Source organism: Sturnus vulgaris, chromosome 14 (genome assembly GCF_052056855.1).
Source record: "Sturnus vulgaris isolate bStuVul1 chromosome 14, bStuVul1.hap1, whole genome shotgun sequence".
NCBI classification, from domain to species: Eukaryota; Metazoa; Chordata; class Aves; order Passeriformes; family Sturnidae; genus Sturnus; species Sturnus vulgaris.
In genome coordinates, this window is record NC_142256.1 from 11960240 (window position 1) to 11984967 (window position 24728).

Here is a 24728-nt window from a genome sequence, read left to right on the forward strand (position 1 = left end):
TAGAGCACTTTCATTACTTCTAACATTTCTGGGAAGGCAGTAGATGCTCCGGAATAATTTTCAATATATGCTTGCAAAGATTACATTGCTTTACCAAAAAAAACCTAAAAACAAACAAACCTGCAAACCAAAACAAACCCCAAAAATTCAGACAGATTGTCTGAAATTCCAAGCTAAAATACACATAAAAAGACAGTAATGGCAGTATTTTGTCTTTTAGAAAAATGATGTAAATGTTGTATACTATGATACATTGTCATGCTTTTTAAAACTACAATTAAGGACGAAAGAGATGTACAGTAAATACACTGCTGAGGTACATTTCTTCTAAATATTAACACCACGACAGAATTACTCCCCAGCAGGTGATGCTACTTGGGAACATATAAATACAATTTTTACATTGTAAGGCACTTTTACCCAGCATACATGAGTTGAAGTCAGTTATGACAAATTTGAGGCTTGTAAGAAAAGGTTTTTGCTTTTGACTTTGCTTCCATGATTTCTGAATTGATGACAGTTTCAGCAGGCCATTTCAGCACACAGGGGTAACAGGGAAACCAGCCACTTGCTTTTCTGCTACCCGAAGGTAAAGTGCTGTTCTGGTTCTTCGAGGCATGGAATGGGGTCATTTATCCATAACAGGTGAGTTATTGGACTGAATATTATACTAAGCCACTGACACAATGAATTAGAGCTCAGTCTCAAGTACAGTCAGTATGCTGGCAGATCTACCCCATGCAAACTTAGTTAAATACAGTAGCTGCAAACAAAGTGCCTTTTTTCCATGGGAGGGCCATGTCCCAGGCACAAACTGAAGTAATTTAAATATTGAAGGATGCTATTTTGCATTCTAAAACTGTTCTGAGTGGCTGAAAAATGTTCATATTCTAGGAGAAACAAAACACCTTAATAGACAATTTCAATAATCGATCTGTCATTGCAATTCAAGTCACGCTTTTAATATTGAAAGTTACAAATACAAAATAAAAATGATCAATGGCATCATGTTTAGAGCAGTAACTGAATATTTTCTGTACACAGCAATACTTCTTTCCAAACGGGATTATTCTCCAGGAAAGCAAACAGAATTGTTTGAATTCTAACAGGTAAAATGTTAGAAACTCCAATATACAGTAATTGAGTCCCTCAAGACATTAAGGGAATGCATAAGAAGACAAATGACACACGTTAAATCTTTTAAAAATACAAGTAAAAAATGCTACAGAAACTCATGTTACAAATGAACCGTTTTTGCAATACCAATCACAGAAGAACTGTAGCAGTTTATAGTCAAATCAGTGTCTTTTGCTTGTTTCCTTCCTTCAAATCCAGAAGTTTTGTTGGGAGTTCAGAGTGAAACAAGTCAAAACCCTAAACAAACAATAAGGTGATGCGGTAGCAACAGACAAACATGTGGACTAGATTCAGCTTTTTGGTTTTATTTAAGTCTGAGGATGTGCTTTAACAGACCAATTCAAGAAGCCAGTAATCATTAGAAATGACCAGGTGTTTTGAAAGCAGTCAGAGGACTGTTCTGTTAGGTTTGGTATAGCCTAGATCTGATCGTTCCCTCAAGGAACATCAAATTCTAGCAAGTAGAATTCCATGATGTGATTGTTGACTTGACAGAGAAAGGAAAAAAAAAATCACTAAAACAGTAAGGATGATACAAGAAATTTCCCATATAGTGGTCACATGATTAAAAAATAAATACCAATCTAGCAAAAAAGGTTGTTTCCTCATTCTTCTTACAGAATATGGGACCTTTATGCACATTCTTGACAAAACATGAAGTGTTCCACACAACAGAGAACACCTGAGGTATGGACGTCAGATATGGTGGCTAAATTCCATAGTGAGTTAAGAGTTGTAACTCTCTGAAGTAAAAGAGATTGGGCTGCAAAGTCCAGACACTTATACAGTTGGGTTTTAATCACACTTGGTGAAGTGTTCTTTGTAAATCAGGACACAGAAGGAGGTGGATTTTTGGGGAAAGAATGAACTACAGCCCTTTGGCATGAGTTCTAAAGCTCACAGCTCAGAACCAACAGCTGCTCAAGTAAATCTCCTGCAAACAATGCCAGGCGGAATGAGCAATCACAACAGGAACAACCTGAAATGTTCAAGCGTGCTTCGTGTACACCGAGTCCTTTCCTACTGGGCGCTTCCCAAGCAAAAACAGCGCGGCTTTGCCATGTACAGCCTCCGGAAGTTGTGCAGGAAGAAAATGCAAAATTCACAAAGTACCAGCTCGTTGCCACCACGGACTTGTCCAGGTTGTCAATTAAACTAGCTAAGACCTTCCCTCATTGTGTGAATCCACTAAACAACTTACACATTCCAAATCTTAAAGTTTTTATTCAGTCCAGAAATATAGATCTTACTTCATTTCAATGTCTGCCTTAACTTTTGACACTGTACATATTACATATCATTTATATAGTGTTTCATTTTTTTCCAGACACTGCAGACTACAAACTACATAATATTGACATGTAAAACTCTGCCACTTACTGAAGGCTCACACACATGAACGTTTCAGGCAGTTCAATGAAATTTCTAACAGAGCCGGGTAGTAAAAAGTTACTAACCCTTTTCTGATTTTTAGAAAACAATTTAAAAGAATTAGTAGTTATGATGTCTTAGCCATTCCCAGTTCTATACCTCTGTCCCTTGAACCTGTTTAAAAAATGATGAAAACAATAGTAAATTTTAAATCATACAGAAAAGCATTTCACAGCTCTGATATTACATCTACATTTAGCAATAGAAATCAGGACCTCCCTTCTTACACTGTTACAAAGTCAGTCGGACTTATAAAACAACAAATCCTCCCCATTCTTCTACAGTATGCCAATAAAAAGTACTCTGCATACACTAGATTTAAATACTTCACTGCAGTAAACTACATTAATTGTATATTGCGTTTCAGTCTTGGTAACAGATCTGTCAGGAGTAACTTCCATACCTAGTTTCCATTGAGCTGCTGCTGAGGAATGTCATTATGGTCAGTGCCTGATTTGCCACGGCTTTTGCTTTCTCTTTCTTCATCCTCTTCATCTCTTTCATCATTTCCACTATGGTTTTTACAATAGAGTCTGGCACAATAAAAGGAACAGTGAGGATTTACACTGAAAATATCCATCAAAACACGACTTATCTATCAAATTGTTCCGAGATGTGCTACCAGTCGGTTGCAAACTTTTAAGTAATTCACGGCTTTCAGTCAAGCATCAGTTAAAGTGAGAAGGGAAACGGGGCTCAAGGGCAGCCAACAGAGCCGTGAGCAATCCCAGCCCTGCAGCACCGCCAGGCGCCGCTCGGGAACGCCCTCTGGTGGGCACAGCGCGGCCCTGCAGGAAGGAGGGAAACTCGTGGGGTCCAAAGAGCCCCAGAAGGAAAGCACAAACACATCAACGTGGAGGAATCATGACATCAGCTTTCTTGATCTAAATTATAGATTACCGGAGAAGGAAAATATAAGTCAAATAATTTTCTCATTTCTCCTATTTACAACATTACAGAAATTTGAAATTAGCAGAGTAACTGAAACGTTTTGCAAACTTAAAAATACCATTTTAAGTTAAATAATATCCTCTTTTTTAAGAACATATTGACTAGCCAAGTTAGGCAGAAGAAGTCATGAAATATCTTTACTTTCATAATAGATTAAACAACTACATAGGTCCTTACTTATAAATTCCTCGTGACATATTCTCAATGTATTTAGCTTTGTCTTCTACTCCACAGTGGTAATGGTATGTTTTTATGCAGGCTTTGATTTCACACCCAATAGTAGCACCAGGCTGGCTGCAGAGTGTGCATTTCTGTGCAGGGGAAAGAAGAGAACAGCAACGTTCAGCATCTCAGTCTTTTGTCTCTTAGTATTCAGTTTGGTGTTCCTGATATTTATTCCTAACGTTTTGGAACAGAGTAATTCCTCTGCAGATCATCCTTCCAATGACACGTTAATCAAAGACATGGTAAACCACAAACTGTAAGATACCAACCCACTAAAACACAAACACTAGGATTTACCTGTCTGTTGCAAAGAAAATTGCTACATGATAGCAAAACATGTTATTGCATGTCCAAGGCCATTTTATTGCTACTAAAGTTAGTATGCTAATATATAAAGAGTCTTAAATTATTTCTTTCAAGGAACAGTATTGCTAGTTTTTACTCTCCCTCTGATCCCACATAAATTTCTTAGCACTTTAAAAATATCCCTGAGTTTTAATAAAGAGTTGGAAACACTGGTTTGTTTCCAATGTTAGAAAATATATCCACTACATGAACTGCATATTCTCTAATTTTATGTGCAGATTCACACAATGTTTTCAGTAAGACAGGTCCAAAGCTCTTACTCTCCTATAGTTACAGCATGGCCAATATGAATCATATGATTCTGTGATAACAACAATTATTACATTGTCATAAAGAATTCCCAAATACCACATGCCCAAACACCACTAATATTCTTACCTGGCTGCCCTTCCCACAAGTAACAATCTATTTTAATTTTGTGTTTAGAAAGAGATGGAAAAGATTGCTCTATAAAAGGAAGGAGGCAGAGCTGTACAGACTTTAGCAGAATCACTAACATTCACCACATTCTGCAGGTACATACCATTCTTTTTCCTCTCTTGATTTCTTGAAGTACAGTTTTGATATCAAAATCACCAAATTCTGCCCTTGAAGTTGTTGTTAGCTGGACAGTACCAGAAGAGAACAACTGTAAAACAAGCAAGTCAAAGTAATGTTAAGTCACCAACATGATTGGAAATTGTTTTACAGGAATAACTGAGCACTGACCATCCTGTTTAGTGACCTCAGACAGCATGTGCTTGACCAACAAACTAGGAAAAACCCTATGGTGAGCAATTAAAAGTATTCCTTCTGATCCCCACTTGACTGCTTTAATTAGTTGTTGTTGCCTTGGAGAAATATATTTTAAAAGACGGAAGAGTACACAAGAAATAATGATAGGATGAAAACATAAAGTAGCAAATGAGCAATATTATCAATTACACTACTCAACGTTTTAGGAATATTCCATTTCCTTGCCTGTGGCACATAAGTAATTCAGGTTCAACCCTGATGTCAGTACAGCTATGAAGTCCTGAGGGATGAAAATGGAGGACAGAAGTCCCATCCCTTTCATCATTATCCTGGTATTTTCAGCTTTAACAGCCTTAAGACTGAAGTTCAGGTAGACAAAATAACAAAGAGCTTTGCTAGAGTAAGACTGGAAGGTGCTGGCACACACCAAGTCTCTGTTTAGTGAAGCTGGGTACAGAAAGTCAAGGAGTAACTCCACAGATTGCCTGGACTATTTATTCATTTTGAGGTACAACATGAGCCAGTGAAGTTTGTTACCCAAAGGCCTACCTCACTCATAGAACAAGTGACATGAAGGATGGCATTTTCTGCTCACATTCATTGCATTTAGATCCTGTTCAGGCTGACAGCTCTATAAACGTGATCATCTAAAGGCAAGAGCTTTCTAGAACTTCCATATCCCACACTCTATATAAGTCACACAGCCTCAATCTACACATCAGAAAATTAACAAAGTTCATGGATTCTTCTCAGATTGTGCCTGAATGCCTGTGAAGCTGTTTTATTCTTGGAAAGGATTCTTTTAGTTAGAACTGTTTTCTGTTTTCCTTTTTAAATACTTCATATGCATTTAGACCCTAAGGGAGCATTTTTAATAAGCTAAAGAGTCTCCCTGAGCTAATTCCATCTCTTAGCATGAAGCCAACTTTTATTCATATTGCCTGCAGTGAAAATAAATGAATTGCTCACTTTGCAACACTTCAGTGCTTAAGGAGATCATCAGCATACAGACAATACTCAGCATAATTACATGTGAGGGTACTGTATTAAAATCCAAAATAGCAATTCAGACAAAATTCACAAAATAAACTGGTTAACAGTACTGTTACTCACCATGCACTTATAGTGTGCTGCAGCCTTTTTGGCATTAAATATATGAAGCTTTCCTCTAGCTTCATTTTCTTCTTCACCTGCATGACAGAATCCACATTTAGGTTTTGTATCACTGGGGCTGCTTCTGTGGGGAGACCTGTCTCTCTGAAAGAAAAACATTTTACTAAAATATACTGCTAGGATACAAGTAAGGTTGCAATTTTAAAAGCCTGTGGCCACCAGCTGGAGGCTCAGACAAATGCAAATTTTAATAAAACTTATATTTCAGAGAAGAAATATGCAATTCTGTCTTCTAAGAAGTTTAGCATATTTACTGCTTACATAGGAACTGCTTTCTATTTCATCTGTGCCATGTGAGGACGTAGATCTAGTGTCTTCTGATTGCCCTTTTAAATTTGTTTTTCTTGGCTTTCCCTTACGACCCCTCCTTTTTCCTTTGGGAGGTGAAGGCTCCAATTCGTGTTCATTGATATTTTCTTCTAAATCTGCTTTAGAATTCAGAAAGTATCATTAAATAAGATTCTCCACAATTTTATAAAAAGCAAACTAAGAAAAAAATCCAAACCAAACAAAAAACCCCACAACCCACCAAAACCAGACAAGAAAAACAACTTGTATTTTCTGAATTTTAGTCAGAAATAAAAATAGCACCTTTCCCCCATTTATTACAAACATGCAACTGCAGATCCTGAAAACATTCCTTTTTATATATCACACAGATTTGCATCTTTATAACATAAGAAGGTTTGGTGTTTCTTAAAACTCCTACTTTCAGACCTAAAATGTATCCTCAGATCTTCACCTTCACTGAAAATAACATTCATTTACACTACACTGAAACTGGAAAGTATTTTCACCCATGAAATATGCTAATAATTTATTATTTTAAGATCTATTTTAAACTCCAATGTAAATTGCCCTTGATAGTATGCCAGTGTACTCAAATAATACCTCTTCCTTGCTTTATTAATTGATGCCTGTTGACTTAAGAAAAAAATTAATCCATTGGGTTATAACATTAACATCAAGCTTTAAAACTGAAAAATATTTTGCCTTCAGTGAAACAAATCTACAATTTTATGTCATTACAGAATATCTTTAGATCTGCAGCTAAAAGCAGCCTCCAGTTTAGAGGAAATCATCCTCACTGACACCCCATACCAAGTATTTCCAGACCATTAAGAATATAAGAACACATTTTTTTAGTACAGACATACCATGCTATAACAGAGCTGAGCCCAGCCTTTGGGCACAGTGTCCTTTGCAAAACTCACAGCTCTACAGAGGCCACAGATCAATTCTGCAAGATTAAGATTGCTTCCAATATGATCTAATTAAATGGTATCTGATAACTACATCTAACAATCAGCTCTATTCAGTCACTCTATTCAGACAACGATCTTACTCACAAGAGCATCCATCTTTTTTCTTTTAATATGTAGCATCCAGCCCTGCTTGAACCACAAACATCTTTCAGCAGACTTGTTTAAAGAACACACACTGATCCCACTGAAGGATTTTTCTTCTCAAAATCCAAGCCACAAACATCAGTATGAGCCCCCAAACAGAAGGAAATGGTACTCAGAAGACTTGGAACATTCATTTGATGGATATTGCCATATTGTTTTAGTATCCAGATAGGACATCTTAGTTGGAGACTAAATGCTGCCTTGCCAGCACTCTCCTTTCTTACCTACTATCACATAAAAATCAGATCACATTTCTATCTCATGATAACAGTGACTCAACTGCACAAAACTTGAAGTCCAAGTGCTGAACATATTCCACAGCCCCCAAGTGGGAGCAGAAGACAAGTGAAGTCCTGGCCCAGCCTGGAACACAAGTACACCCTGTCCAGCCCCACCTATTGTATCTGCCACTAACCCCCAAGAAAGCCACAGCTTCTGCTCAGTTATTGAGGAAGGACAGAAAACCCATCCAAATGCACCACAGCACGTTATACTGAAATTTATCTAGATTATTTTGGTTCAAACTTACAGATTATTCAGCTATATACAGATTTGCCCAAGTTGCTACTAAGACACATCAGTCTGTCTACAACATCCCTATACTTTAATATATAAACTACTCTTTTCTAATTACATGTCAAAAGCACCATTTATTTTTCCCTGAAAAAAACTACATACCTGATGACACAGATTGTGTAATGAAACAATACATTTTACATTTTGTATTTTCTTCTTAGTATTTCCTATCTAACATTATTTTTCATTTGTCACCACTTGCTAAATTCCCCAAGCAAGACTATGAAATTTAGATATTGACCTCTTAGACTGCATATAGCAAATTTTTTTACAATCCAAAAGCCTCATTCAAAAAGAATTCTCTTTTATCTTGTTCATCATATGAATTCTCCACTGATTATTCAAAGAAATTTGTGAATATTTTTCTGTTTTTATATTTACAGAAATTATAGACAGTTATTCCAGAAAAACAATCTTACAAAAATGTGACTATTGAGTCCATGACCCTTTAGATGGCATCAATAAGTTAAAAATATTCCTTCAAAATTAATTCAATGGACTTCTCTACTGTATTTGATGAAGCAAAACATAGCCCATTCACCATCACTCCTTATTTCTTCCAAAGCTCCTTTTAAATTTTGTCAGCCAAAATGCTTTCCACCTCAGTCCACTCTTATTTTCTACAATAACATTAAAGCATGTTCTGAACTCTTGACAGTGCCACTTACAAAACCAGAAGTCAGCTGTAATCGCTAAAAACCAAACACACCTTATGAAAAGCAGCTTCTTATAAGAAATGTCGGTCTCCTAACACACTAAGTTCTTAATTTTAGTCTATAATTATTAGTATATTTAAGATTTGAAAAGTAAAAATGCTGTAGTTTTAAAATATAGTTTCAGTGTAAGATAAAAACCCATGAAGAATGCACAGCTTTCCTCAAAGCAGAAACCCTCCTCTGTGCTGAAAACTGCAACTTTCAGAGAAGTTCAGACATGATTAAAATCCAGATGCTACATGACCCCCCTTCACTAAAATACAATTCCTTGAGGATTTACATCTCCTGCTTTAAGTGACCTGGCCCTATGGAGTAAAAGCACCAAGATGTGAGGATCTGCTCTAACACATCTGTCCTTCAAGACTGACACCTCAAAACATTCAAGCTCCTCTCATTTATACAGCACCTTGGACTTGCAGAATACAACAGGGAGGCTGTAACCAGCTGTCAAACACATCTGCCCTGATGGTCTTCATGTTGAATTTAAAGCTTGGTGGGTGCCCTATCCCTCCCCTCAAGCCCACTGCCAGCTTACCCTGTGTCCCTGGCATCTGATGGTTGGGTGTTTCCAACTTCTCATGTCAGCTTGAACTAAGGAAAACACAAAAAGTTGTTCAACTCCTCCCTGACTAGGTGATGTTTTATCATGGATATCACCCATTCTCTGAATCCCCTGAGATTCCCTAGAATCCCTAGAACTCCCTCTTCAACTACCCCCATCCCATATCCCATTACTGCATTCAAATCAGGACAATTTTCTGAATATCAATTTACCTAAAGTGTTCCAAGGAGGCTTCTATGAGCTTCCCTCAGAAGTCCCTAAATGCTAGATCTGAAAAGAGCCCAATACACAACACGGCCTGAGAAGGGGGGGTAAGGGTAGAAATCAAGAGGAAACAATCTACATTTTAAAAAGCACCTAGGAATATGATATTGTAAATTCAGATGAGTAGCAACAAGCCCCTAATTTGCATTTTAGAAATCCAGGAGCAGTACAAAATACCACAGAAGGAAGCCTGACAAAATGCTGTATTACATCAACTGTTAACAGGGAGATTCGGCTTCAGAGGGAAATCTAAAAATTCTCCTTTGATCATGATTAGAAGGAAAAAAGATCAAGACGTTTTGCTGTTTAAAATAAGGCTTGGCAGAGAAGAGGTTGAGATATCACTGATCCATACTGCATCAGCTTGGAATACACATGGAATCATCCCTTTCCAAAAGCCAGGTTAAAGCAAAGTAATAAAGAATTGAGTGATTTAAAGGTTGTGAAAGAACAAGTAAAAAGAAGATGTGTACAATAAATATTGCTCTACTGATATCCTACATTACCTAAAACAACAGACTAAGAGAGCCAGAAACAGAGGAGGCTGAGTTTGTATGAACAAGAAAAAAATCAAAATCACTGGCAAAATATATTTTGCAAGTAGAACTGGACATATAAAGAAGCAAAGCATAGAATGCTGAGGTGGCTGAGACATGCTGCTATATAAATCTGAAATCACACATATGCAGGTAGTTTTACAGTGCATTTGGGATAAAAGAGAAACTAAAAATTCAAGGAAGAAAATCAATTTTATTAGATTTTTAGAAGAGAAATGAATATAACAGAGAAAGAAAAGAGTACTTCAGCATGCTAGATAAAATCTCCTTAAACTATAGCTAAAACCCAATAAACCATATAAGCCAAGATGATTATTTTAAATGGAAAAGAAACGTCAAAAAAAAAACAAAAAGAGCTTTAATGGCTCAGTAGTTAATACTAAAAATGCAGATGCATCTATAAGCAATAGTAAGAACCAGGGATTTGTATAAACCCCCTTGTAAGCAAATACAAAATTGGGGAAATAACAGTAGTTTTTATCAGCAAACGATGTGAAATTAACAACCAAAATGTTGAATATAATTTTTGGGTTATCTTTTTCAATGGAAAAAAATATAAGTTACATGAAACATATCTAAACCAAAGTAAAAGTGGAGAGGAAAAAATTAAATTATCCCTTAGGTCCTGCCACTAATATGTTTTCCAAAAGTCCCTAAACTTCAAGGAACTGATGATTCTTTTCTAAAAGTTATTTGTTATGAGGTACTTGAGATTATTTCTTTAATTAAATGCATTTAACGTACAAAAATAATAAAATAGTCCTTACTAACCACACAATTTAAATGCATTTTCAAGCAAAGAAACACTGGCAAAGACTGAAGACAGAGGATGCACTTGGCTTATTTGCAGTCACAAAGCCTCCGACCTGGTCTGATGACCTTGTTGAGAAGCTCTGTGTAACGCCCTGTCTACATGGAAGGGAGAATTAGAACACCACAGGCCAGCTCCTCACACAGGACAAACCATTCCCCACATGCCTTTGCCATTTTTCCTTTTCCATCACCCTGTGGTTTTCCATAAGAAAAACCTGGTGTGATGCTTCTGCACAAACCCTGCAAACCTGTGCTGGGAGCAGTGCTACAGAAAATGCAACAGGGAACAAAACACTGCTTGAAGAATCCAAAGATGAATCAAATGTTACCTACCTAGAATGCTAAAAAGTTGCAGATGTTTTTCCTGCCAGTCTCAGGTTTTCACAGCATTTTGGGAAAGTACTCAGTGCACTACAGACTGCAGTGTCTCTAAATAGGTCTCAGAGAAAAATCAACCTGACTCAACTTACTGAGCAGTGTGAGAAGCACAGATTTCATGTCTGATCTTTAGAACAACATGAAAAGGATGTCAAGACAGGCAATGTCCTTATTTCCACTGTGGAAACATAATTCCCTGAGGCTCTGAGCACAGCTACAACAGAAATTACAGACATTTTATTTTCTGACCCCACATTTCTCAAGCATCTGCTTTAAACATTAACAAGAGAAGTCACACGGCTCTGTTAGTCTTTGTCTTACCACTGTGTAACAGATGAAAACACATTCTTATCTTAGTTCATAGTAAACTATTCCTCATCAGCTAAATTTGTTTCATTAAATTCAACACATGAGCCAGGGCAGCCTCACCTGCAGGAACTGAGAGAGGCCAGTTTCTTAATTTTTTAACAATTATTTCCAGTACATTGGAATAAATTCCAACAAACAGCTCCAAAACATTAGTTCAACCATACTTCATTCTTCAAAAAGAATAAATGCAATTGTATCAAATTGAACAGTATTTCAACTAATGGTTAGCTGTGATCATTTAAAAGCACTGGCATCAATTCCTGCAACCTATTAGGTACTGAAAACTTAAGACAGCTTGCCTAAAATTATGAATGAAGCTGTTACCTGAAGTTCGGCTGTTTAGTTAAATTTGTAACTAGCAAGGCAAAAACCTAGATGCTCTTCTTCCAGTTAATGGGAACAGAACAGAGAAAAATCACTCTGAATTACACAAAGGAAATATAGGAGAAACACAATTTTCCTATTCTGTCACCTAAATGCCAGGCCATATAGGTAACTTAGATAAACCCAACAACCTGTTGAAACATAATGAATTTAAGTGCACAGTACTCTGCTGCCATGTTTCACATTTTTATATTCAAGGAAAGCAGAAGGTAGTTCATCAAGTCCTGTCAAGTGAAGAAAAATTAATTCCCATCACTCATTAAATTTGTCTTGATGAGTAGCTACTAAGTCTGATGAATCCTCACGCCACCCGAATTTCATAACAGCAATAAAAAAAAACATCTCTGAGGTCCTTTTTATTAAGTCTTAGCAGGTAACTTAATTCCAACACAGGTCCTTCAACAACATTTCCATGCAGCCTCAAGAGATTTTCTTTAACTATTAAGTGTTTAACAGACAGTCTTTTAAAACTAGAACTTCTAACAAAAGTACACGAGCCAGATCTCAGACTCAGCCATGTATGTCCCCAGGAACATCCATTTTCTAGGGAAGGGAAGGAAAAATCTCACAGTCCTGCTACAGAGAAGAAACTGTTCTGGACAAACCAAACACTCCTAAAAACTCTTTGAACATCTACTAACATAAGTGACAGAACAAAAATACTTGGACTGGATTAAATCTGGATACAAAGAACCAAGCATAAGAACCCACAGATGTTCTAAACTGACCAAGAAAAAAAAAACTGCAATAAATTAATAATAATAAAAAATCCCCAACTAAAAAGCAATCCAGAAAAGGAGCAGTTAAGTTTCCACTAGAAAGGACTGATGGTTCCAGCACCTCCAGTGCACCCACACTGGGCGACAGAAGCACAGATAAGCTTTAACTGTACTGTTAGGAAAACACTGCTAAGCAAAGATTAATGAAAATGAAACTAAAACAAGATTTTAAAAAAGCCTCACTGTGTTAACATCTAGTTTTCCAGCCCAGTCTAGTCACTCTTCTCTGCCAAGTCCTTTATCTGGTTTCACACACCACCATTCTTTCACATTTAAATGCCTTCTTGATGTGCACATTTTCATCAAGAAACAAACAAAATACATATATAAAGCTTAATCTCACCATCTAACACCTTCCAGTTGTCACTTCACTGAGCACACTTCAGCATTTAAGTATTAAGGATAAAAAACCTCCCAAGTCCATTCTGAAACTCTGAAAACCACCCAGTAATTTCTGTCTGCTAAATTTAATTAGCGTTCAATGTAGCAAAATACCATTGCTATGGAAATTGCTTAGAGCATTGTATCAGGTATATGCAATATGGATTTCTTCTTTCTTTGATTTAAAGGAGGTCTATCACAAAAGAGCCCCAGCTTCTGACGTTATCAAATCTACACTGTAATTAATAATTATTTTATGGCTAACGTTTTCAAAACTGTATGCAATAAAAAGAAAACATATTCTTTGGGAAAGACCACTGGGTGGAATTTCAGTGAAATATTAAATAAAGAACTGAAAACAGCAATGTGAAGTATAGATACACATGGTTCTAGAGGTGCAAAGCTATTTCTAGAAGTGTAAAGCATGAGAGAAGTAAATATTTTAAACAAAAAAATGTGTGCAAAGTGCTAAATATTGTACTGCTGGGTTCTTTGGCCTCAGCTGTTCTGAGTGACATTGTCTACTTCTTCTCTCCTACCCTCAATCCAAGAGGCTCTTTATATGAGTCTAGATTAATGTTTTAACAAACTACCCTCACCAATATTTAATAAAAAACCCACTATTTTTTCCCAATATATCTATATAAAATTTAAAAGCCTTTGTTGTTAGAAAATGACACTACAAAACTGGAGATAAGTTCAGATCCTGTAAGGAATCCCAAGCAGAAAAAGTAATCCCTGCAGAATTGGAGGCATTTTTAAACACATGTCAAACACTGAGACATTTGTAAGTATAAACAATTATTTTAAAATATCAATTAAAGAGATTAACCTTTCTGGACTCAAAATGTCTTTCATATTCAGTGTCTGCTAACACACAAAGCAACCCCCAAAACAAACAAAGTGCCAAATTACAAGATAGCGTGGCCCCTTCTATTTGGAGAACTAATTATAACATATATATTATTTTTCTTGTTTAAACCCAGTAACAGTAAAGTTAGAGTTTGATATATAGGCACACAATTATAATTACGTAAATAGACTAAAATAAAGAAATCCATTTTCTTTAGTATTTTCTGCTGCCTTCAGAATCTTTCTGAACATAGAAATAACATCCAATCTTTTACAATTAGTAAGTCTACCACCCATAGAATAAATAGCAATATATTATCTTTAAAATACATTTGGCATAGAGACTGAAGTAATTTATGAAGTTAAATCTTCACTAAACAGTTGTATACTCCTCATTAGTTAAATCTGATGATGTTTCATTTAAAAGCAATACAAGAAGTAAACTACCAACTGTTTGCTTACCCAAATTCAAATACAGTAGAAAAAAAGAAAAATACCTTAGTAAATTCTCAATAGCACAACTAGTTTGGAATTTTAACAGACCACCCAATATATCTACATTTGTGGCATTTCACTATTCTTTTCTGCAAAGCTACACAGCTTTCAGGAGTGGATCCATAAAACTTTTTTTTAAAATCAGTATGATTCAGAAACTTATCTGCAGTGAACTCATCACAACCCTTTTCATTTACTATGACATATTTCTTTGTTCAAGAGTTAAATTCTATTTACTAGTCCAAAAAATAATGAATATTTAGGAATATTAGCAGTAGCAAAACTCAGCTTTTACCTGACAAAATATTTCAGATGTTAATATTGTGAATACTTAACTACAAATATAAGCCAGCTTCTTCCAAGAAGGGAATGCACAACTTCTACCCAAACTTTGGTTGTATGGAGCATCAGATCTTTTGAACATCCTAAAATTTATGGTTGGGGCTTTTCTCCACCTCTATCAATAATTTTTAGAGAAAATACAGAAATCAGATGGGCTTCCAAACTCATTGCTTCCCAAAAAAAATGTAGTTCTAATTTTTAATGAAAACATTTATATTCTCCAGAAAAAATTAAATTTAACCAAGTATCTTTCTACAATGGGAAAAATTTATATTGAATAATTTTACCTTCAGAGTTATGCGTAGTTTTCTTGTGTTTTCGACATAAAATCCTATAAACAAAGTAGTTGAAAACTGTCAAGTCAGTCACGAATCACAGATTATTTACTCATCTTTTAAATTTAAATGCCAGTACATTTTTCTCCCACTTATAAGTCTCACTGATACACAAATCTTGCAGTGAAAATATGCTTTTCTAGCACATCACTATTTTGAATGCCACAATCATAATTAGAATTTTTTGCAACAGTTTTAGTGGGGTTTTGTTTTGCTCTGTTGTTTGTTTTTTAAACAAAGAATGTAAAATACAAATTAAAAAACCAAACGTAACAAATAAATAATAGTTACATGTAAATGCCTTGTGAAGGTTTCTCTCTTATCTGAGCTTTATCATGCAAAGCACAGTAGTAGTGATATGTCTTGTGACACGTTTTCACATCACAGCCAATGGTCGCTCCAGGACAGTGGCATAAAGAGCACATCTGGAAAAGAAAAGAAAGCACAATTCATGGTACTTTTTGTTTAATACTTCTGAGTTCAAAAATAATGTATTTACCACTCCTGGTGACAAAACAAATGGATTTATGCACTTGGGATTACTCTTCCTGCTCTCAGGTGTTTTGCATAATTTATTTTAAAATTAAGAAATTTGTAAGAAGTGTCCAACAGTGCAATAACCATCAGATGCATTATCAACTCAACCACCATTAGCAACTCAACGAAGAAAATAATTTATTTTTCTGGAATGCATCTGATGAAAGTGACCCAGCTATTCACCTGAATATCCCTCTCACAAGGACAATCTGTTCATACCAACCATTTCAGTAAAGTTAAAATCATAATTGTACCTGTTTAATTCTGAATTATATTATAAAGGCAAGAAGGAAAAATTACAGCCATTTGAGAATGAATCCTGCAGCCAAAAATACTGATGACCTGCAGATTTACCTTAGCATCAGCAGCTAACTTGACTTTTTTTCTACAGTTATGTCCTTGAGTCCTTTCCAAAACACTGAATTTAGTGAAATATTTGTAAACACAATTAATTTATTTCAATTAAACCAAATTTTGCTCTTTATACTTATATTGCAAAAAAGATTAAAAGTGAGGCTGTTGCTTTACTCTTCTTTCCCATTAATTAATTCTTCTTGTATCAGACACATAGTTAACAGCAGCTATCTGCCTTCTAAATTGATCATGGTCCTTATAGTATGGTAGGAAAAGAAGTAATTGACAGTGTCACAGAATTTTTCTCTTTATGGTTCTCTACTGACTTAATATTCCCCCAAATCTCAGGATTTCCCATTAAACTCACTTCCCAAGACAACTGGAGCTTTTTCTTTGTATCCTGCATATTGGCCACACCCCCAAAAAGTTACAATCAATTGCAAATTTAAGTATGCAATGTAGGATATTTCCTACAAATATATGTATCTGTGGATACTTTTTTTTCCACTGCACTAGTTGAGTCAAGTTCTCCTTGCTACTCTCAAATACTCCAAAAAAATATACCACCAAAGTTACCAAATATACCACCAGCCTGTTTTTCAATTTTAATGAAGTCAACTGAACAGTAAAAATGTCAGTGCCTTGGATCATCTCCATGTACTCCTCTGCAAGCTCTGAAATGGTACAGTTATATACTGTTCCCTAGTTGTTATCTAATTTTTATGGGCATTTTATCTCATAAATCTGTTATACATTATGGTTTTATAGATAATAATTGCTGATCAAAGTCCTTTAGAAAAGCCTAGACTTGTATATCCAGCCAATCAAGTTTAGTCAGAACCTCAGTTTATTTGAAAGCCAGAAATGACTAAAAGAAAACTTTATTTTTATGAACACCATGATGTGTCTGTGAAACAGAGCACACACATTTTATCCATGTTTCTAATAAGTAATAAAATACTTATTCCATTGGCACGTGTCTGCTGTCCAAATGGTCACTAAATCAAGTTATACTGGGTATATAAGAAGTTTGATAGGCTGCAAATTAGGTATGTTCTTCAAAAAAACCCAAAACCTTTCCATTCACTGCTACTAGGAATAATACAGATAATTAAAATAATTAAGATATCAATGACTTGTACTTCCAAATATTTAGACTTCATAATTGACTGGCCTACCAGCAGAACCTGCCACCTTTTCTCAGACAGATCTATTACCATCAGAAAGCTTCTACACCCTGTCACTGTCAGTGCCCACCTGGCCAGCAGCACCTCCTGAGGGAGCACAAACTGAGCCCAAACCATCAACATATTCACCTAAACCAGTGCATTGGGGTTTTTGCTGAATGTGTTCTGCCAGAATGGACCAGGCTAGAGAGCTGAGAGAAGGGATTGGGCTCATGATAAACCTTTACCTCTAAACTTCCTACACACCAATGGAGAAAGACAAGCTCTTCCACAGAGTGATTCAGAGCTGCAGCTTTCTGACAGCTACAGAGACACGGTACCTAAGCTAAGATCTAAAATTATCTTGTTCATTTTTTCCAAAGAAGAAACAACTCAGGACTATGAATCCATTAGATTGACTAGAACCAGGTTTTCTACAAAAACCTGAACAAAGTGCCTAGTACACACAGCTGGTGAACTGCAAGAATGGAGCCGTTACAATAGAAGGAACACAAAGAGATTCAGAAGCAGAAAGAGAAACCACCAGAGACATGAAAAGAAAAAAACCTTTAAAACCCTTTAAGAGACACAGCAATCAAGAAGTTTCTTTATGATCAGTAGTTTCATTTACTACCATGTTCTTTGGAAAGTCCTAATCACAACATCAGTGACTTGTGTATAGTTATTTCTTTATGCTTCAGCTAATTAGAACAAATGAAATTCCCTGAATTGGAAAAGAGTCAAACAAAACAGTGGATGAAATAGTAGACTTATTATAAAATTGTAGTTCTACAATAATACTCTGAACTTCTGTTAGTGGTCCAAGAACTGGTAAATACATAGAGTGCTTTAAATAACTAAGGTTTTAATGTGAGGAGTGAACTGATCATCTGTTAAAATGATTTTAAAATAATAAAATGAGCCTCATTCATTTCTCCAAATGGAAAACAACTAGTTTTAAATAAATAAATAATAATTAAAAATTCCTCATGAATTACCTTCTCAGGGATTAAAAAAAGTCATTGCTGCTCAATCGCTTTAATTTGGCACAGCTGCAATGACTACTGTACCCACATACCTCATAAGCCCTCTATATTCACAGCATTATTTTTTAAATCAACATAAAAAGAGCAAAAAGTATATTTGGTAGTTAAAACTAGGTTTTGGCAGCAAACCCAAATACTGGTAAGGCACAGTAACACCCTTCCCAGGACCCTAGAATGTGGGTTTCTTTCTGAAATCTAACAGAAAATATTAAATAGATTAAATACACTCAACAACTTCCTTGCAAACTTTATGGAAGGCATGAAAATTCTGTCTTCCATTTTCAAGAGCCAAAATAGAGACTTACCAGTTTTGTGCCTCTCTTTATTTCTTTCTGAATATCTTCAATAGAGAATCCACCAAGACTCTCATTGTCAGTGTGTGAAGAGACCAGCGCGGACGAGAACAGCTAAAACGACAAAATCTGTGTTTTAATTTTTAAGGCTGTAAGCGATAGAGAAATTTATAGATACGAAACCCACCAGACTGCAGTGGTTAATCGTGTGTGCCAATTCCAATCTGGTTGGCTTTTCCACGTGTTTGCAGCGTTTTCCCGGCTCCATCCCATTCCCATTCACTCACCATACACTTGTGATGTGCCGCCACCTTCTGGTTCTCCGACATCAGCAACTGCCCACATTCGTTATCTTTATTCGACCGACAGAACCCACACTTCCTTTGTCTGGAGGAGACTTTCTTCTGTCCGACTGAGCTTGTCATGATTTTAAATGACCTTAGAATGCCACTGCAATCCTCTCAATGCTACAGGGAAAAAAACCTGCAATCAGCGTGTTAACATCAACAAAAGGCAAATTAACATAGCTTTATAAATACAGTATTGGATGCTTGGAAGTGATTTGTCTCTTTTCTTTATGCTATTTCAATATAGCTAGATAAACAAGCAATTGGCAGAGGCAGTATTTTGCCAAATTTTAATGAATTTTTTTCAGCAAGAAAAAATAGTTTCTTTATGCAAAAAAAAAGTTTAGGAATTAAAAAAAAAAACCTTTGGGTGCTAATACAAAAGCAGAAAATTGAAAAGAAATAAGTGGGAAAACAAGAGAATCACTGGGGGAGAAAAGTTACTGCAATTCATTTTTATAATTATTTATTACAGGAAAGGCATTTGTAGAAAAAATATATATAAATATATATATGGACATGCAATGAAATTCACTCTAGTGAACTTCTTCGAAAACAGAAGCAAAGCAAAACCCAGAGTCCAGCACAGCCTCCAGCTCAGGTTTTGGCTGTAAAGGTTCACAAAGTCTCAGGGCAGATGAGTAAAGAGTAGAGATGAGATGATAAAATGTTACCATTTTTGGTATCAGAGGTATCTTGTGGCTACTCAAAGCGCATTAGGAACAAAACTTTAGACACCTCTCTGCATTAGGAACAAAACTTTAAACACCTCTCTGACTGAGGTGCTGCACTGGAAACCTCTCTGTGACCCACGGTTACTTTGGCAGTACCACACCAGGTTTCACTAGGTGTACAAGAGCTGCTGCTCGCTGCTCAGAAAAGTAACTTAAAATTAAACTCAGTATGAATCACAAACTTTTCACGTGCTATCAGCAATACATTTTAAAATGTAACACTGAGGTCACAGTGCTCAATTCAGGCAGATACAGCTCATGCAAAAGTGAAAATACCCAACCACTGCATTAATTTCTTGGCCCAGTATTAAGAAGTTTGTGTTCATTTGCTTTTACCTCTACCAAGAAATTAAAAAAAAAAAATTCTTCAAATAGACTTACTTAGAGCTTTTTACTTGGGAGATTTGAGCCTTACTGTAAGAATTTGCCACAACTGCAATAAAATCCTCCTCAGCCTTTCTCTTCATTTGACTCGGCCACGTAAGAAAAGCCACCGCAGAGTTTGATATTTGTGTTGGAAAAAAAGTGTAAAATCCAGCCATAAATAAGAGAGTAGAGTTGCAAAACATCTGGACTGGGCTACAATGGCACAGATCTGCATGAAAATGCACGGCTGGTCTGTGGAATTTGCATGGGCAGAGCCGGTGCTCCCCAGTGCTGTCAGAATCCCATAATGCTGGGATCACTCACTCCTCTGAGAGAAAGCAAAGGAACGTCCTCGAGTTCACGGCTGCTGCCTCCTGCTCCTACAGGTTGTCACAGGTTGTAAATGCTGGCCTCGCACTGTTCACTGCAAAAGTCCTGCCTCAAGCGGTGCCTGTCCTGTCCCCCTCGCCTTTGCTCTCCTCTCTGCTCGAACTGCGGCGCCGCTGATGCACACTCAGATCAAGAATGCAAAGATTTCGGATCTTGCTGATTTGCACAAAAATTGTGCCAATCTGGATAAACTAGTCACACCCTTTTGCAGAGGCAATAGGGAGTCCTTAAATGTTAAGCACAAAAGAATTATTATACTGTATTCTTCTAAAGAAAAAATAAGACTATTCTCTAATCCCTTCTGAGGAAAAAGAATGGTTCCTGAAGAGACAAGACAGATAGGTAGATACATACATAATTATATATATACACACACGTATGTATGTATGTATATTAAAAAATTAAAATCTGAGTAATTTTTAAAACTTAAATAATATTTGGGAGCAGAAAAAGACCTACAAAAGACAAGCAGGAAGTAATACCACAAAGATTTACTTGTTTACATCTCACATTCAATAGATCAACATAAATCACACGGGGATGTTTAGAAATATACTAACGAAATAATATAAAATGCAAAAAAGTTCTGAGTTGGAATAAACAGTGTGGTATATACACATGCAATCATTTGGTCCTACCAGTTTCATTTTATATTCAGATTATATTACTAAAATATGACACCAACGATACCAGTTATTAAAAGGAAGATCAGGAATTTCCTTACACGTGTAAAGGTCCTACTGACTCTCAGGAACAAGAATTACTATTAAAACAGAACTACCCTTCAATTTAAGCAGCAAGTTAGTATTTTAGAAAGTGAAAGCAATTTATAGCACACATTAAAAAATTTTAAGTGGCTCTCATCATGTTTAATTTATAGGAAAAACAACTTTCCAAGACACAAGATTATAAAGAACCTTCTCACAGCTCGCTGCTTTCCACGTCCCAGTGCACTACAGGCACATCACTGCAGCAGCCCCAGAACATGACACAGCCTGACTTCCTCCAGTACTTCTGCATAATTAGATTTTTTTAAGGCTCACAGTGAAGTTAAAAATAAAGCCAATCTTTACTCGATACGTGGATGCTGATTTTTTTAAAAAAACAAATATATATTTTTAAATACTTCACCATTACAAATAATTTAACACTTGAAAAATTATTCAAAACTCAAACAGGCCAAAAAGGAAATTCACGTTCTTTTCACCATCAGATTAAATTACTCCGAAAGCATTTTACAAGGGTATCTAAAAGTTTTCTTTCCAACCCTGCATTTCTTTATTTGGGTTTTTTTTGTTTGTTTGTTTTTTGTTTTTGTTGTTGTTTGTTTGTTTCGCTGGACATTTACCCGATTTATACACTTTTAGAGAGTGTTGAAAAAAACCTGAGCATGAGAAACATCTATAGACCTCTCCATAAATTACATTTGCTTTTTCATAAATGTGAGAAGACACTACTCTTGGATCTCTTTTCTTTGTGTCAAAATGCACTTATCCTATCCATTAAAAAGGAAACAAAACATTTTCTGAGAAAGATGAACCAAGTTATACAGCTACAGCCCCACAATTCTGAATGCAAGTACTCAAAATTCTGTTTTCATCTCTCAAGTTAAATTGTCCAGAACAACTAATCTAGTTTGCCAAGTATCAAGCTACATTTCACTGGAATGAGAAAAAAAAAAAGCAACTTAAAAACAGCTCAGTATTTTGGTTTTCCATGTTTAAAAGGTTAACAAATGAGTAAGGATTACAAAAAATAGTGATTACATCTACTGTTGACAGCATCTTGTTTGTCAGCTTTGTCAAAGTCTCACAGACTGGATCACAAGGAGTGACGTACTGTGGAATCACTGGCTGGGAGATTTCACTATCTCCACCAAAATGGAACACACATACTACAAACACAAAGATTATTCCATACAGATCAATTTTCCACGGGCTTGATCTAAGAAATGAGAAGTTACATGTACCCTAGAATCACACAAGCAGAAATTCGCTCGACCGTTTTTCACCGAAAAATTCGGGTTCATTAGCATTCACATTTCTTATGTGCACTAAAGTATTAAATGTGGTGCTTTCCCTCACAGCATCTTTATTTTATCTTTAAGACAGCAGGTTTTACACCCTCCTGTAACTTCTGTGCTGCTTTACCGAGCTCTAGACAACAGATTCCCCAATATAAAAGTCCAAGTTTAATGACGCTCAGGCACAGAATGTCCTCAGTGCCCGAGACCTTGTTCAGCACCAAAGAATGGAAAGTAACCTGGACTCTAATTTCTACTTATTGCCCAAATATGTTTCAGGAGTCTGATTACAGGAGTTAAAAACCTCACTTGTATTTCCTAAAAATACAGTAACCTACATGCTGCACTTGAGAAGTTTGTTTTCCTTTGTGAACTGTACAAATCCCAAACTACATTTCAAAAAATCTGAATTTGTATTTGTGAAGAAAAATTTCAGACACCTAGGGAAAACCTGTGAGAAGTAAACAAGCTTCAGAAAATGCCACTGTAGATGCTGAAGTGGTTTGGTCTCTCAGGAAAAGCTACAGAAATTATTTCTGCTGATTTTTCCAAGATGCTCACTGGAGGTACCAGTCACAAGCTTACAAGTGCCTCCCGGTTTCCCGGGTCGGTCACCCGCTGTTGGAAGGTTTATTTTGGAGAAGTGAGGAGTGAAGAAGGGGAGAGGGAAAAGTATCCTATAGGGTTCTGCGGCTGAGAACCCAAATCACAGGTCCTATAGAAATATTTATCCAAGAGTTACATTCACACAGCATCCTACAGTCACTATAAAAAGTAGGATGGGAATTTATTCATGCAACTTCCTTAAAAAAAACCAAAAAGACACTGAAGAGGGGACAGATGCGAGGGGAGAAGGGCAAACCCTCGAAAGCCTAAACAATGAGAGCAGAGCAGGTGACTGAAAATGACACAGAGAGAGCCCGCGGTCAGGGAGATCTGGCAGACGGCGCTGAGGGATCTCCAGGAAAGTTTACATCCTCCCACGGGGAGCGGGAGATGGGCCGATAGCGGCACCTCCGCCGCCGCCTCCCCGGGGGATCCACGGGGCAGGACGGATCTCCCGGGGAGGACCCGCCCGAACTCCCCGCGGGGCCTGGCCGGCACCGCCGGGGCCCGACCCCTCCCCAGCCGAGGGGCTACCGGGGACAGCGCGGGGGGACGCGGGAAGGGCGACCCCCTCCCGATTCCATGAAATTTTGGGGGAAACGGGACCGGGAGACAAGGGGGGGCGGATCCTCCCTGCAAGGAGGGCGCGGGCCGGGGCGGGCGGAGCGAGCGGCACCGCCGGCCCAGGAAGGGGGCAGGGGGGCGGTACCGGCACCCAGGGCACCCCTGAGGGGATACCGCGGGGTGCCGCGACCCTCGCGGGGCTGCAGGGGCCGGCTGAAGCCCCGGGACCGGCGGCGGCTGTGGACGGGCGGGCCCCGGGCCGGGGGCTGCGGGCGGGCCGGGGGCGCCGCGCCTGCCCCTGGCGCGCGGCGTAGCGGCGGCGGGGCGGGCAGCAGGCGCTCGGCGGGTCGGTCGTCGGTCACTCACCCGTGCGGCGGGCGGGGTGCGGGCGGAGGAGCCGCTCGGCACGGCCCGTCCCCGCTCGCGGGTCGCTCAGGGCCGCTCGCCCGCCGGGACCGGCGCGTTCATTCGGGGCTCGGGACGCGCCGCCGCCGCCGCCGCCGAGCGCACGCACGCACGCACGAGCGGACGTACGCACGCACGTACGAACGCACGCACGGCGCGCCTGGGCCGCGGCGGCGCTGCGGGGCGGTGCCCGATTGGCGGGAGCCCGGTGGGGGCCGCTCGCGGCCTCCTTTGCGCACGCGCGACGACACACGCGCCTTTCCCGCTGCCGCCGCGGCGCTTCTCCGCGAGGTCGGGAAACGGAAGATGCGGATGTGTGCGGAACGGCGGCTCTGCGCATGCGCATCCGGCGCCGCCACTTCCCCGTGAGGTCCCGGTGCGAGCGCGTGGGGCTGGCGGGAGGCAGACACACAAGGAGAGGCGCGCATGCGCAGCGCTCACCCGCAGCCGTTGCGGAGGGGCACGCGGTACTCGCGCTGCTGCGGCCGCGCAGCCGCAGTGCCGCGCGCGTGCGCAGAGCGGGCGGCGAAGGGCGGGCGGCGCTGCGGCACCGCGCGCGCGCCCCTTAGGGAGGGGGGAGCGGCCTCGCGCGCGCTCCCTCACGGTGCCCCCTCGTGTCTCCCCCACCCCTCCCCCCCCCGCCGTCCCTCAGGCCCGCTGGGCCCGG

The 24728-nt window shown here is 38.5% G+C and overlaps 1 protein-coding gene across 5 annotated transcripts; it reads right to left on the bottom strand.

The window, feature by feature from the left end:
• Nucleotides 1-935: 935 nt before the first annotated feature.
• Nucleotides 936-24160, bottom strand: PHF6 (PHD finger protein 6). 5 transcript variants are annotated; one of them, XM_014887349.2, is made up of 11 exons: nt 24023-24160; nt 18914-19093; nt 18639-18740; nt 15522-15655; nt 15183-15226; nt 6280-6443; nt 5959-6102; nt 4634-4738; nt 3697-3830; nt 2972-3101; nt 2544-2682 (listed from the first exon to the last, which is right to left on the bottom strand). In XM_014887349.2, exons 2-10 carry the CDS (start codon nt 19049-19051, stop codon nt 2972-2974), a joined length of 1095 nt encoding a protein of 364 aa, XP_014742835.1. In that variant the 5' UTR covers nt 19052-19093; nt 24023-24160; the 3' UTR covers nt 2544-2682. The 5 variants fall into 5 exon arrangements, with proteins under 5 accessions (XP_088029270.1, XP_088029269.1, XP_014742835.1 ...); XM_014887332.2 differs by having other exon boundaries at nt 6280-6446; XM_088173144.1 differs by having other exon boundaries at nt 936-3101.
• Nucleotides 24161-24728: the final 568 nt, after the last annotated feature.

What these genes read in the sequence shown, in the direction of transcription:
- PHF6 (XM_088173143.1), bottom strand. Translation starts at nt 19,051, where the DNA reads ATGACAAGCTCAGTCGGACAGAAGAAAGTCTCCTCCAGACAAAGGAAG. An exon ending in AAATAGAAAGCAGTTCCTAT is followed by an intron (nt 6,103 to 6,279) that starts GTAAGCAGTAAA and finishes TTTTTCTTTCAG; the next exon opens with AGAGACAGGTCTCCCCACAG. An exon ending in CAGCACACTATAAGTGCATG is followed by an intron (nt 4,739 to 5,958) that starts GTGAGTAACAGT and finishes CTTGTTTTACAG; the next exon opens with TTGTTCTCTTCTGGTACTGT.